Source organism: Mytilus californianus, unplaced genomic scaffold, assembly GCF_021869535.1.
Source record: "Mytilus californianus isolate M0D057914Y unplaced genomic scaffold, xbMytCali1.0.p SCAF_13, whole genome shotgun sequence".
Lineage (NCBI taxonomy): Eukaryota > Metazoa > Mollusca > Bivalvia > Mytilida > Mytilidae > Mytilus > Mytilus californianus.
In genome coordinates, this window is record NW_026262615.1 from 44,812,341 (window position 1) to 44,828,729 (window position 16,389).

The 16,389-nt window shown below is 32.2% G+C and overlaps 1 protein-coding gene across 1 annotated transcript in view; it reads left to right on the forward strand.

The window, feature by feature from the left end:
• LOC127723953 (scavenger receptor cysteine-rich domain superfamily protein-like) overlaps nt 1-712 on the forward strand; it is a 48,811-nt gene extending 48,099 nt beyond the window's left edge. Inside the window, exon 17 of the mRNA XM_052230669.1 lies at nt 501-712. Coding sequence (XP_052086629.1) covers nt 501-712 — 212 coding nt within the window. The remainder of the gene's footprint in view (nt 1-500) is intronic.
• The last annotated feature ends 15,677 nt before the right edge of the window (nt 713-16,389 follow it).

Sequence of the window (16,389 nt, forward strand, 5' to 3'; positions counted from 1 at the left end):
TTGAAGTTTTGTTCCACTTTTCCGGAATTTACTGATTTTTGTAGTTAACATTTAGATCACTCTGGAACAAAAATTTGTCAGACATCATTAACTTTGTCAGACCATATGAAATGTTCCGAAACTTAGACGGTACCTTTTTATGATCAATCGGTAGTATTTAACGATTTGAACATATTTTTTCCCCATGCATTTTCCATATATTAGAAAAGAAAGGATATGGGGTATCCATCCATAACACAATCAGCACAGCCAAAAAAAAACCCCAAAAAAACAAAGGAACAACGACTTACATGACTTCCTGTGAACTGTTACCTTTTGAACTAACACTTTAAAAACTCCAAAATAGTGATTCAGTTTGGTACAAACAAGGTTCTAATACATAGCACATCAAAATATTATCATCTTGATTTGAATGTCAAATTAAACTCGTCAATACATTTAATAATGCATAATCCGCTTTGGTATGTTGAAATATTAACACAAATATTAAATACTTACAGCAAATGGCTCTGAAAAAAGTTTATTTCATGTCGACCTGTACTATGATTCTGAACTGACACAAACGGACGACAAACAGTTCAGCGGGAAATTTGTGTACAGAATAGCTGTAAATGAGGACCACTACGATCACTATCTTTTGTTAACCCACTGCTATCTTACTATGAAGAAAGATGGATTGGATGAAACATTGTTAATTGTGAAAAACTCGTAAGTATAAATAAATGTGCGACTTTGAACCCTTCCACTGAAATACAGCAACGTAATTTTATAAAACTGATTATGCGCTTGTATTTTTAATTTTAATCGGCCCTTTGCATCTTTTTGTTATTCCTTCAACACATCATATAGATTTGTATTATGCTGATTTTGACCAGTTTTAAGTTTTATGAGACTAGATATTGATTTTGTCTTTTAATATATTTTTAATTTAGATAAATAAAATGGCTATAAGTTTTTCAAGAGTGTCGAGGTAAAAGTATCAACAAACAAATCAAAATAGAACAACCACATGATAATATTCCTATTAAGAAAATAAAAAAAAAAAAAAAAAAAAAACAAGACAAACAAACACCCGATACTAAAAAGAAAAGATCCTTTTTTTTACAGTCACCTTTAATGAACTACTGCTCGAAAAAAATAAACAGTTTCTGTATTCATGTTCATATTATAGGAATTTCTGATCTTGGTATTTTTTTTTTCTTCATTTAATGTAAACATAACAGGATTTGAAAACTGCTTTTTATTTTAAATAGCTCCACTATTGCCAACATCTACTTTGCTATTTTATCAAAATTTGTGTTTTTTACATTTTAGATCACCTTTACTGGAAAATGTACTCGTCAAATACCTTGCAAATAATGTAATTGTGTTAGAAGTACAAGTTTCAGACAATGTTTCTAGTAATCTAGAATGTGAGACCGCTTTGAAGTTATAATAATTGTATTCAATAAAATTCGTTGAAAAATGATAATTATTGTCTATTTAAGTAAATCTTAGTAGTACGGAATTTTAATATTTTGTAAGAACAATTTTTATGATATAAATCGTAGTTGTATGAATTGCATCAACATAATATTCTTCGCGCGTGTGTAGAGCCCGCTATAACGAAGAACATGTACACATTTATTTTATTTGGCCCTGTATTTCCTAAAAATGAAGCGAAGTTAATGAATTATTTTAATTTTCTAATTATTCAATTAAACGTAATATATAAATAAATAATGTCTGTTGAACTTTAAAAAAAAAACCGAAAAGGAAACTAAAAGAACAAAAACAATGTAGTGGCGTGCTGTTCAATCGGTTGATTAAATATCTGTTTGCTGATACAATGTATGTTACTGATAAAAAACTTATTTTCCCTTAGTTTTTTTCAGTATCTATTCATCTTTTTGACGAAAACACAATTAAAGAAACGCACTGTAAATAAGCTTTGAAATAAGGAGATGATTTTCAATGAGAAACCATCGACTAAAGGACAATTAATCAAACAGATTGTGTCGACATAATTTCTCTTGGATTTAGATTAGTAAACACAAACATGAAAACGAGAACACCCTTCATCTATCTCGGCAGTAGTTGTGTTGTATCAAGTAATGTCTTTATCCAATCACGAGTTGGCTGATCGTTATCTGTTTCACATATGACGACGGGTATGTTCAAATTGCTGTAACCACAATCTCGTCCTCTTTTCATCGAATGTGACCTACCTAATTAGACTTAGAAACGGGGTTTGTACTTGCATGAGCAACACGACGAATGTCACATGTGGAGCAGGATCTTGTTCTGCCGGATCACCTGAGATCGCCCCGGTTTCTAGCGTGGTTCGTGTTGCTTAGTAATTACTTGTCTATGCTGTGTTCTATGTACTGTTGTGTGTCGTTTCGTCGCTGTTCGTTTCTTTGCCATGTCATGGGCAATTCGTTTTCAACTTGTGAGTTTGAATATCCCTTTGATATTTTTCGCATGTGTTTTTTGATAGTTTAAAGAATTTGAAGTTGATAACAGATCCTTTTGAAATAGAGGCGAAAGATACCAAAGGAATATTTTAACATATGATTCGAAAACAAACTTACAATGCCATATAAAAAATATCAGACAAGATTTCCCTGGTCCTTAGAGTAACCATTATATACATTTTGTTTTACCGTATTTTCTAGTTGTTATTATCTCTGAAAAAAGTTTTTATAAACACAAGATAAGTGCTATTTCAGTATTTTATTTACAATAAAAAAAAAACTGTTGGCGATCAAAATTCACCGTTCCTTGATTCTTTAATCATAAATAAATTATTTTCAAAATATTGAACATCCTACAAAAATGACGGTATTTAACAAATGAAACCTCTCATACCTTCATATAGGTTGATCATCCCATGTGTACCCTTCTGCCTTCATAATTTACACACAATCCTGATTCACAAGATAGTTATCTGGCTGATCCGGGGATCAGTCAGTTACTGTATTCACCGTCTGACTAGTATCCCATTTCCAAACACCTGCCGTTTCGAAATCTATTGCACCAATCCAATAAGCTGTCATGGAAAGAATAAATGTATATAAAAATGTTCGTACGCTTTACTAGAATGGCCCTATATCTGATTACTGAAAGTTAATGCGTAAATGAGAGGTTCGAAACCCCCTATGTAAACTACAATACTAGTATTTACTTATAGTCGAATGACATCAACCATAGGATTTCATTTTTAATGCACCCACCAAACATACGGCTAAATCATATACCATTCGAAAGCATATCATATGTACTATCCTTTTTGCATTTTTGCATATTCTGTCTTTTAAATAATAAATTTATGTATGAAATATGAAAAACTTTTAGAACAGGGACTATTACTCATTTGTAAAACTCACTTGAAAATATTAATGACGTATTTGTAATAAAAACGCCTTTTTACAGTACTTCTAGTGAAAATGATAAAAATTAGTGATTTAATTGTTAATCATCATAAAACGAAATAACATATTTCATTTAGTGCTAAGGAAATTTTTGACATCATCACATTACTGCAAGCACGCTTCCTGCTAATAAAACAGCCAATTATAACAATCCTTGCAGTTGCCCAAAATACCACCATCTGCAAAAAGATAGCTTTTTTGTTGTTCTACGTTGATTCTTTCAAAAATGTAGGAATGTTCATTCTTGACCTTTGATTTGGATTTAACAAAAAATGCACCGTACGAATTATTGACGACCGGGCAAACAGAAAGTACAGATAATTAGCTTTCAAATGATATATAACATAGCTGTATGTTAGGTGGGTTCATTAAAGTCGTTAACTAAGCGTCTTTTTTTATAAATGTCACTCGCCTATTAATTATGATATTTGAAAAAAACCAACCTAGTTGTAAAATAAAATGAACATTGACTCTCTCCCTTGTACTTTATTATTTGTTTAAAAATTCCTATCATATATCATGTATATGTTCATTAACAATTTCATAAATATTCTCGCCATCAATCGATTCCTTTGCTAGTGAAACATTTTATATTTCACATCTTGGCAAAAGTCTGCGCTGTGTTGTAAACCAAATCGATATTCCAATGTTCCACAGATAAGGATAAACAGGTAAAGGAAAAGGTTTGGGTTAAAAAAAAGGACAAAACTGATATTGTTAACTTAGGTTTTTTTTCTCATCTGTTGTTCGTTCTTTGAAAATACTGTTCGATACTAGTTTTGTTTAACGACCTTTATTGCGTGACATTAATGAATAAGAACAACAGGTGATATAACCTGTCCATTATTATGACCTACCATTTTTCACATTTCAGTTAGCAAGAGAAAAAAATAGCCGTACTTGTTGTATGATTTTTTCAAAGGACATTTGAAGTGATACACAGAAATGATTTCAGAAGGACATAATTAATACTTTATCAGAATCCTAGTGTTCACTAATTATAAAAAGAAAGACAATTGCAAAGGTCAATCTAGTTTTAATAACTTTACATAGTACTATACATGCACATATATTTGTGAAAAACCCATTTCATATATGTTGACTAACTTTGCTCGATTGTAGTGTCTAACAAGAATACAACTGTTAACTAGTCTATTCAAAGTGTACACACATATTTAGAAATGTTGAATGAGCAAAACATAACAAAGAAACTAAATTTGTCATACGATTTTATAACGATACCTCTCCTTATTTCAATTTATAATGATTTGGGTTTTGTTTGACCCTATTCTAACTGAGTATGGACGTTTAAGTCCAGCGGATTTGTCCAGAAGTACTTTCACTCTTTTACCATCAGGGGAAAATCCAAAGAGTAGTTCTACTTCGACATCGACAACGTAAACAACACCATTACTATCACAACATATACCGGCGGGTTTTGTAAGAAGGGGGTCTGTTTTTTCCCATATTACATTGCCCTTTATATCACAGCAAGTAACTGTCCTACCATTAGAATAATAAATGTGCATGTCCTTAAATTTTGAAATGTGTGCCGTTTTAGAACAAATTCTGCAATCATGAGACGATATTGATTGGTCTGAAATATTGACAATTTTCATCACATTTCCCATGTATCCAGAAGAGATATAAAAAGCTAATTGTCATTTAATACTATATTTGATTTAACATCATTTGTTACACATTTATTTACACTTTTCATTGTTTTAGTCGTCATATTGTAAATGCACATCTTGTTTGTGTTACTAAATAAGACAACTATATTTTGATCATCAATATGTATTGCATGTTTCGATTCCCAAAGCATGTCGTATTGATTTATTAATTTACCCGATGTTGAAAATCGATAAAGCTGTTTACCAACACGAACAAGGTAAGTGTCATTAGGTAAGAAGTCAAGAACTTCAATTACTTTACCACGGCCTCTTTTCTTAAGAGAGATTGTATCAATGTCTCTGACGGCTGGAATTTCTGATGGAAATTTGAGCCTTGTTATCTTGATCCAACCTAATGCTTAATGCCTTTGACAATGCGTTGATTGTTCCGAAGTCAAGGATGATGTTCAAATTACTTGAAGGGACAAACTGCAGCTCAAACTGTATAGATTCTGGGTTGTTTTCCAGGAATGCAATATACGAGTTTTCTGACTCATCACATTCAGAACACCAAACAGTAGCTGGTTTGAAAATATCACGAAGAGTGTAAATGTCACAGTGTGGTAATTGACTCGTCATTTTTCTGAAATATAAGTTAAGTTAATTAACATAGTAAATTCAATGCTAATTAAGAAAACAATATGCACTGTTTTTGTTAAAAAAGAAATATTATATATAAAAGTTGGAACAGAATAAATTGATTATCCGAAAGCACCAAATTTGAACATTTAAAGCTCACCATTGTAACAATCGGTAAGCAATCATTTTAACAAGTGCAGGTACACGAGAAAAATGTGTAAATGAGTCAGAGTTTTTAAGATTTTATATATACATGATATTGTAAGATTAAATCGGTTTTGGTTGCAGGTCAATGAGAAAGCAACAAAACGTCACAAACAATAAAAAACAAACAACACCGATAGGTCAGCACTTGGTCTATTGATTTTTAACATCTTCCTTACATACAAAATTTCCCCAAGGTCAAAAACAAAATGTTGTCGATTACAGATTACTGTCGATTACGTGGAAACATGTAATCAATAACATTCGATTACGACTACAGATTACGATTACCACATCCCTGCTTGGCTAGTTGAACATTTTATTTGACAGGATATGTCAACATTTTTTTCAGAATATCACAGCTGGTACCAGATTATCTTAACCGGACATACTCATGATACTGTAAAGTATATTCATGTTGATTCAGTTATATTCGTAAAGAAATAGATAAAACTGTTTTTATACGTTTAAATTGATACCAAAATAAAATACTAATACAATGATAAATATGTAAGCTCTATTAATGCTCTCATTTTCAATAACTGATTGTGATGACTGCGATTACCGGCGGGAGAAAGTCATTCCAATGTCATTTTAAGTTACATTGGTACGAGTAATAGACAAGACACGCTCTCATTCAGTTATTTATTGCGTGACATTATCGTAAACAAACAAAAAACTCAAAATTGGTAATATATTGTTGAAAAGTCGACCTACCCTATTTATATTGATATATTTTTCTGGAAAAGCTAAACAGGAAGTCCTAGTAAGGTTTGTTTTTCGCTTAACCATTTGGTTGAAATTTGATAGTTTTCCAAGCGTGTTGAAGGTGAATGTTCATATGACAAAATAAAGAATGAGCATTGGTTTGTTATCTATTGCGTGACATTCTCGTATAGAACAAAACAACTCAAAGATTAATAATATATTGTTGAAAAGTCGACCTACCTTTATTATATTTGTGATATATTTTACCGGAAAAGCTAACCAGGAAGCCCTAGTCAAGTTTGTTTTTCGCGAATGTGCATATGACAAAATAAAAAGAGCATTGGTTTGTTAAAAAGATTCCACTTTTTACTCTTAAAGTGATTTGCCTATATGCAACTTGAAGAAATGCATCAACAAAGATAATATCAGACTATATTTACAAAAAATGGACAAATTGCATGTCATTATTTTCTTCTGAAATGTGCAAAAAATGAACACATAACATTATCAATAAACCAAAGATAAACGGGAAAATCGTATTTATTGCAAAAATATCAACACTTGCACCCAAAAAAAAAAGAAAAACGAAAAACAAATGCAAAGTGACAACAATGAGAAAACAGGGAATCGAACCTTTACCGACAAATCTCTACTTTAACTTTGACTTTTGATGAATTCATCTACACATCGCGGCTACCAACTTATATGTCTATCTTTAATATAAATGTGGGCCCATTGAACCGGTGTGTATCATAATTCCAAATTAAGTTATGTTCATTGATATATACAAACCTCTGAATAACAAGCAATTAGAAGGCGATATCTTTCGTCGATCTGTTTGATATCAGTCGCGCATAACAGCAGGGGTACGATTCCCTGAGAAGGCTAATAAAACTTATAGATAAGTATAAGGTGATTTTTTTTTAGTTAATTCTAAAATTGAACAGAAATCAGTAAATTAAAAACCAATTCAAACTTAATTAAGTTAAGCACACAATGGAAACAATTGAATATAAAGTTGGTGAGTCTATCTCTGCAATAGATCTAGGAAGCGTTGATTCTAGAAAACGAAACCATGGTAAATGAATAGTCTTACGTCACGGCAATGGTTTACAGATATATAATAGGGACGCTGTGGGATTCTGACGTTGCAGACATTATATCTGCTACAGTACAGTTTTTGCAAATCCTTTGTACTTGATACTATAAAAAAAATAGCCTTCCCTCTAAACCAACACATTAAGAATTATATCTAGCGAACACAATATTCAACAGAGTAAATCGTCTATTATCTCTTTACAACAAACCAGCGCATGAAGTCTGATGTTGACGATTTTTTGTAACGTTTGTATTTCTAACGTTCTGAATTAACGGTCGTATTCTAAAAAAACATATCGCACTTTGGATCATTTAAAAATGATGATAGGTTGTTATAAATGATCATATCCCGTTCATCTTTAAAAAATCTATATTTCAAACGAAAACATGTAGTGCAATGAATTTCTTTTTCCCTTTAAAAAAATAAAAGTAAAACGCGTATCTTTTGTTTGCTACATCTTTATTTCAGTCAGTATAAAAACAAAGTCAACACAAACTTTTAATTTTCTCTACCCCTTACCAAAAGCCTTTAGAATTTACATATATATTGATGAATCACTTCCAGAGAAACGAAGCAATAGTGTTATACTATTTCAAAAATAGGCTGATAAGACACAGTAGGTGTACTGGTGTAGTAAATCACAATGCAAATTTAGTTTTGTCAACACTTGTGTTCGTTTATCCTCACGAAGGAGGATAATTGTGTATTTTGACATTATCTCCAAATTGGTTTGCCTCATTATCTATCTCCAGTTTTCTTTTCTTTTTTAGCTTTTCACTTGATAGTTATCAAAATAAGTGAACTCTGCACAAAAATGAATACATTTGGATTTTAACGAAAACAATTTTAAATGATTCTGTGCTAAGAGTAATTTCCTCTGGCGGAAATTCAAAGTTTACAATTAGGTCTAGTTATTTTTGGGTTATCGTTACACATCTGCACATTATGATTGTATTATAACATAACTGTTAAATCTGTTAAGTGAAGATGTATAATGTGGTTGAAAAGCGAAACGTCAGTTGAATCTAATTTAAAAAACTTCAATAAATCGCCCTCAATTCTAATTTGGTCTGACCAAACTTGTGTGCAAATATTTATGCTTTTGAAAATTAAATTCAGATTATTAACATAAAGATGACAAGTCTTATGTTCTCGAGTATTAAAAATCTGTCTGCAAAATCATTCAAAGATCAATAGTTTCCAAAATGATTTGCCGAAGTCATAACGTTTTCTTTTAAATGATTACATGATCAGTTCTGGTCCATATGTCTTAATATTTAAGAATCTTGTTCATTTTATTGGCAGCATTAGGTTTTCGTATTTCAGTTGAACGGTGTACTACCTTCGTATTTCAGACGCTATGCCTCTCAAATAATAATAATCCTCTCACCTTTTTAAACTCAATTTTGCAGTTTAAACTGTATTCCCACTTATATTTGCTTGTTTTGCCGGTGATGTCTGAAAATATTTCGGTATATTAATTGTATACACTTGTTAAGATTGCACTTAAATATAACCGATTCACAAACCAAGCCTTTCTGGGGAGATATTTTAAACATTCATTTATATTCTGTTTTGTTTACCTACTGGTTTCAAGATCTTCACGTTTCATCTCATAAAGACATACGTTGGAAAATTTAACAGTATAGAAATAGCTGGAAAGCGGCCAAATTGAACTCTCAAGAAGACTCAAAGTGAAGTTAGGGGTGGTACATAATTTGAGTATAAGCACAGCATATGTTTTGACCTATGACAAAAAGTAGACCATGTGAATTTTTCGTAATTGTTTTTCTCTGATTTCACAGGACCATATATATATATTTTTTTTATCTCGTGCAAGTTCTGATTTTTGTTTCTTTTGTCAACGTTCTGTCTTTAATTTTTGTTCAAACCTTAAAAATTATATCTTGTTTTTTCTGTTCAATCTTACCCTTCTTCTATGTGATTGTGATTTGTTTTGGAATTTCAACCAGTGATGAAGAACTGGATCTTCCTCCACTTTATGGAATTCCTTAATTACATAATTGTTACTACAAGCAACGTTATATTGGTGGGTCTCCCAAGTGTACCAATAAACCTTTTTTCTGAACTATTAAAACCAATTTTATCAGCAATTAAAGTCGGGATTCAGAGTTAATATAAAACCACCACTCTAGGGGTGATGTGAAAAAGATGCGGATATTCCAAAGCCTGCATTCACCTATTGTGATTTCCTTCATAAAAGGTTGCTGCGAACACGAAAGGTATCAAATCAAGGATTCCCACTGGTGAAGTGAAATCATCCCTTCGAAAATTTTACGGACGCCATCAGGAGTTGATTGACGGTTATGGAATATCTGTTTCACAGATGACGACGGATATGTTCCAATTGTCGTAACCAAGATCTCGTGCTCTTTTCCTTGTACGTGACATCGCTGAATAAAATCACCAAGTTTGTACTTACATGAGCAAAACGACGGTGCCAAATGTAAAGCAGGATCTGCTGACCCTCCCGGAGCACCTACGATAACTCCTAGTTTTGTTTCAAAGATATCCGTTCCCCCCTTGCGTTATCTTACAGTGTTGTACGTTGTGCTTTTCAATGTGTTGTTTATTACGGTAATAGTCTTGTCTGTCCTTTGTCCTAAAAAACGTTGTTAAATTTCAAAATTCTTTAACCGGTCAAGTTTCAGGGTTAAACATTAACATAACAGATGGTTTACAATTTTGGTAATGTCCAAGGCTTAGATAGGAGTCAATAAACCAATCCGCTATTGCGTGACGTCTTATCTCTTGATATAACATATCAACATATTTGAGAATTAACATCACGGGTGTCACATGTGGTGTAGTATCTGGTTCCCTTCCGGAGCACATGAGATCAACCCCGGTTATTGTGGGGTTCATGTTGCTAAGTTTTTATGTTGCTTTTGTATACTGTGTTTTGTCTTTTGGTAAATTTTTGCTTTTTGCCATGAAGTTGTCAGTAAAGGAGCGACTTTTGAGTTTGAATGTCTCTTTGGTATCTACATTATTTCTTCCCCATTTGCAATATATTATCCTCTTGGTCAAAATTCAAAAAGTAGCTTTTCTGTTTTTATTAAAGATGAAATTATGAATGTCTGTTTGTCCATACATGTTACCATGGTTATTAAATGTTCTCTCTTTCATAAAGCTCACGCTTTTTTTTTCATTTATGCATAAAGTGCAATAAATAATAACCCACACAGTTAAAAGGATTAGCTAGACATTCCACGCATTTAATGAAATCAACACCGTAGAGACTTGATGTATACAAAACAAATATTATTATACAATGCACAACCTTTATTCTTAACGCCTAGTTTAATGTAATTTAGACATCAACATGCTGTCAGGAATCCATGTGAATTAGGAACATTTTCATAAATCTCAGTTATTTTCATAATGGTTTTAAATCCGTACATAGCATACATCAAATCTGCTGCAATCTTTGTTGTAGGTGGTGCATCATCTGAAGAACGATTGAATAAATTGCATCAAATCATTGATAACTTTTTCTAGTTTATTAGCGGTAAGATAAAAATGACGGCGGTTAAAATATATACCCAAAATCGGACAAAGTCTATACAATAAACCATGACATATAGAAAAACGAATTAACACTTCAATTTTAGGAAAAGAAAAGAACTGTAAACACAATATGTCTCTGCTGTAAATACATTGATTTCCTCAGTAATAGCCAATCAATAACACAGAATGTCAACTTAAATTATACAATGGTGTCCACATCTCTCTCCCCTCCTCTCCAGTATCTATAAACACCGGAAACACCTTTCCAAAGAAACGATGCAATAGTTTTTGTACAATTCCAAGACACTATGCCAATATGATATACAAGTAGGCTTGATGGTGTAGAATACGTACAGGCATGGATGCTTTCAACTCTTATAAGTTTCTCCTCCTGGAAGAAGACCATTATGAATTTTTACATCATCCCCAGTGTTGTTTGCAGCAAATATAAGTTGATTCTGCGATTCGAAATCATCCCATACTAAGACTGGTATAAATGTTTGACTGTGTGATTTTCTGATAATTTCTGAACACCCACAGTCGTCTGTTATCTAATGTATACCATCTTCCGTGTACATTCTTCACACGTATTGTCCTTATACCAGAAATGTTTTCTTTTTCCAAAACCAAATTATCAAGCTTTTTACCAATTAACTCTCCATCTTCGAATCGATTCTCTATAGTTTCCTGACTGAAATAAACGTCTGAAGGTTTAAGCTTCAGTTTTTGTCGTTTAGCAGGATCGCCCATTTTCATTTGATATAGAGTCAGTTATAACCAGCACTGATTACTTTGTTTCTCAACTTTGATTGACTCTTTTCACATGCTTTTGTGCCAAAAGTATTTATATCTTGCGGAATTTTCAAGTTTATAATTAAAACTTGACAGGTTTGTTTATCTTAACACATATAGACGTAATGTTTGTATTATTACATAACTGTATATTCTTTTATTATCTAAAAAAAAAAAAAAAAAAAAAAAAAAAAAACAGATGTGTGAAGGTGTTTGAAGGCGATAATAATTTTGTTATTTTTTTTTTTGGAATGATATTGATCTTTTTCAGTATAATTACGAAGACCCGTATAGACAGCCTTCCTATATTTTTCCTATTTGTTTCACAAACCGGCTTTCAGATATTTATTTCTTTGAAAAAAATATTTTCAAACCATACCGAGTATAAACCCGTAAGAACGTATTATACGACAAGAAAACCCTTAAATTATGCATTATCTGACTTATATACCGTCAAAATATTATTTTTTGTAAAGATTTGCATGATTGGGTCCTATTTTACCGACCACACTAAAATGGGATATTATTTTCTGGTGTGTTCAGGTTTTAGTACTCCCCATGGCTCATTTATAATGTGAAATAAAACGCACTAATTGATCTAGATATGAACTTTAAAAATCATTATCCTGTTACAATACAAATATAACTATAACTGTTTGAAGCAAGACACAAACGAATTGTTATAGTGTATGAAAAATAAATACAGGTCACTTTGTATAACTTAGTTTATGAATGGAAATGCTATGTTTTTTCATCTTTTTTCACGACATTTACTGTGAAGGTACTTTTATTCGTGGGTATCGATTCTCGTTGATTTTCAAAATTTATTTGGTTCGTGAGTTTTTGAATTCGTGGATATTATTAGAGCATTTTAGTTTTAAATGGAAATTTTACATTTCGTTGGGAATTTGAATTCGTAGTTGAACCCAATCACGAAAACCACGAAAATTAGTACCCCACGAACAAAAGTACTTTCGCAGTATATCGCGGAAAAGCAGATTATTCTTCAACAGTTTTTAAAGAAACTATTCAGAATATTTGTTTTTTCCCTTTTTAGAATTAGCACGAAGAGAGCATGAAATCGGGATACAAGTATATGTAACACGAACAAAATCTAACACCCAGTTGTGTTAAATCTGGCTTGTTTTAAGGTTCATCATAACAAATAGACAAAAATGGCTGTATTTACATCTCAAAAACTACTCTGAGTACAGACTAACCTGTCCAGTTGAAAAGGTTTTAAGGCCTGGCATCCACTAGATATATAAAAGTTAAATGCATTTTGTGTTTGAGAAAGATAAAATATTTTTTGGATGCTTATTATTATTGCATTTTACACTTTGAAGAAAAGTCTTATAGTTGTTGAAACAATGACAAGGAAACGCCAAAAAATCAACACATTTCTCGGGCAATAATTCCAAAATAGGCGGGTTCCAAACTTTTTATTGTGCTGACTATTTTTACCCCTACAGTTTTTCTCTAATTGCTATAGATTTATACATACTAGCCAAAACTTTAGTATGTTCTATTTTAGACAAGGCAGCCATGTTGGTTGATCAACCAAGACAAAAATTGAAAAAAAAAACAATTGAGTTAACTTCATATAGATGAAGCAGACAAACTTTGGCTTCAATCCGTTGAACAATTTCAGCGGAGAAGATTTTTAAAGAAACGACAACGGTAGACGGAAACAAAGTGATGGCACTGACCTTCGAACAAGGTTAATATGCATCAACCAGTCATTTATTGAATGTTTTGTGAAACATCCTGACCAATACGTCCTTACCCACTCATATATTTCTCTGTTTTCAGACAAACAGTCTTTAACCCCGCCGCATTTTTGCGTCTGTCCCAAGTCAGGAGCCTCTGGCCTTTGTTAGTCTTGTATCATTTTTAATTTTAGTTTCTTGTGTATAATTTGAAGTTAAGTATGACGTCCATTATTACTGAACTAGTATACATATTTGTTTAGGGGCTGGAGTTTCTCGCTGCATTGAAGACCCATTGGTGGCCTTCGGCTGTTGTCTGCTCTATGGTCGGGTTGTTGTCTCTTTGACACATTCCCCATTTCCATTCTCAATTTTATTTTCCATCTTGATTAGATTGAAAAGAAATGTGCAACTTACGACAATAAAACATAAACACTTAAGACGATAAACATATGGAAATAATCATACTAGTGAGATATAAGGAGTGATGCATAGTTTTTTGCAGACGCCCTACTAGAAAAAGATAATTCATGACCCATCAACATAACAACTACTCGCCATTGATATATAATTCCTCTGTAAAATTGAACCCCATTGATATTATTGACATCCCCGAAAAGTGTGTATAAACCTTCAAATAGGAAGAAACCTCCGTCTTCAAGGTTAGCTGAATTCTACCTTAGAACCCCTTATAACTAGTTGAAAGCAAAACTTAGAGACCAGACTGTGTTATGCTTTCCAAATGAAGAATATCCAAGATGATGAAATAATGTATCTAATTATATTTTGGTTTTGGAAACAATACCATAAGTTATACAAAACTTTTTCCTCATTGATGAGTGTATCAATAACTAACAAAAACACAGCTGTGCGTGCATAAACAACGGACTCACCATCTGTTTCACTGTCGACCAAGATATATATATCAAACTGAATATGAATTTACTTCACCTTAACCAAAATATTGTGACTTAATAAAATTAAAAATCAAATATCATCATTTTTTAAAAAACTTGAATATATATATAAAACATTATTTCGTAAATGCTTTGAATAACAACTTATGCATTTCTATAAATTTAATTTAGACTGGAAGTGTGTGACGCAGGACAGATACGCAGCAAAAAAAAATCTCGGATAAATCTGCTAAAATTCCCATTACACAGGTCCAAAACAGTTGTATGGTGTCACTTGTATGCTAAAAATGATTTCCGATATTGTTTATTTATCGCAATGTCATTTTGTTGCTAAAACAATGTCCTATGATCCCGTTGTATGCTGGTATGATATTTTTAATCAAATAAATGTTAAGCCAGACAAAACTCATTTCATGCTTTTGATGGACATTTAAGGCCATGCATATGTTTATAATGATTTTGACAAAAAATGTGTTTGTCAAAGTAGTTGATTGAAAGGTTAGATTATCGACGTTTTGTTTATTCTATAAGGAGGAGAAAGCAGCGCAAGAAGGTGGAAAGCGCACGTAAGAGTTACTATTACTGTTGCTGTCAGACTCCTGCATTTCGCCTACTGCTTTCAATTCCAGTCTATAGTATGGACTGGTATCTTTTGTTATGGGTTGTTTAAGACTAACACGATAATTAGTATAATGTAGTTTTGAAGATCAAACCCGACAAATACATTGTATATACTCGTCTTTTAAATGAATGTGGTTGAAAAGTGTTTGAATTTTGTACAAAAGTAGCTTCTAAACAAACAGTAAGTACTAATGTGTTCAGAGCTCTGAAGTCTACTTTGAATTATATGCAGACCAAGTGTACATTTCTTACTTATTAACTTTGATGTTAATGTTTGTTTGATAAATATTTCAACCATAATTTACCTTACAGTTGAGAATGAAACATAAATCACAAACCTAGCACGAGGTTGTCCAAATAATTATGACGTCTTGAAAGACTATTTGTTTGCTGCGATTCGTAGGAAGACGTTACAACAAAAAGTTGAAAGATACTTTCATAACGTCATAATTATTTGGACTAGTCCAGAGGCATTTTGCAATGGGTCGACCGTGGAGAAGAAACAATTCCAGCTTCAAGGAAACTGTAAACAAAAGGAGAGGGAAAATATAAATTGCATAACAAACTGCGGACAGTTATTTTGCCGAATTAACACAAACTTCAGAGTCAGATGAAAAAGATAGGCAGAGGTAACAAGGTCGAAGGCAAACTGACGATGCCATGGCAAAATAAAAAACATAACCTATAGAACAACAAAAATTTTGTTCACGAAATAAAAATGCTTTCAGTAACATGTATTTGTTTTGAAAAAAGTAAAATCACAAAAATACTGAACTCCGAGGAAAATTCAAAACGGAAAGTCCCTAATTAAATGGCAAAATCAAATGATAAAACACATCAAACTGTCATTTTCCTGACTTGGCACAGGCATTTTCAAATGTAGAAAATAGTGGATTGAACCTGGTTTTATAGCGCTAAACCTCTCACTTGTATGACAGTCGCATCAAATTCCGTTATATTTACAACGATCGATGCGTGCACAAAACAGACATAATAGGTAAAATGATACATTGAAAGGTAAGTATTTAATTCACACTATGAACTAACCTTGGTTTCGGTTTCGGATTATGGTGAAGATATAAAAAATTTTTGCAGATGTGGCATAATTGCCAATGAAACAACACTCTACCAGAGACCAAATGA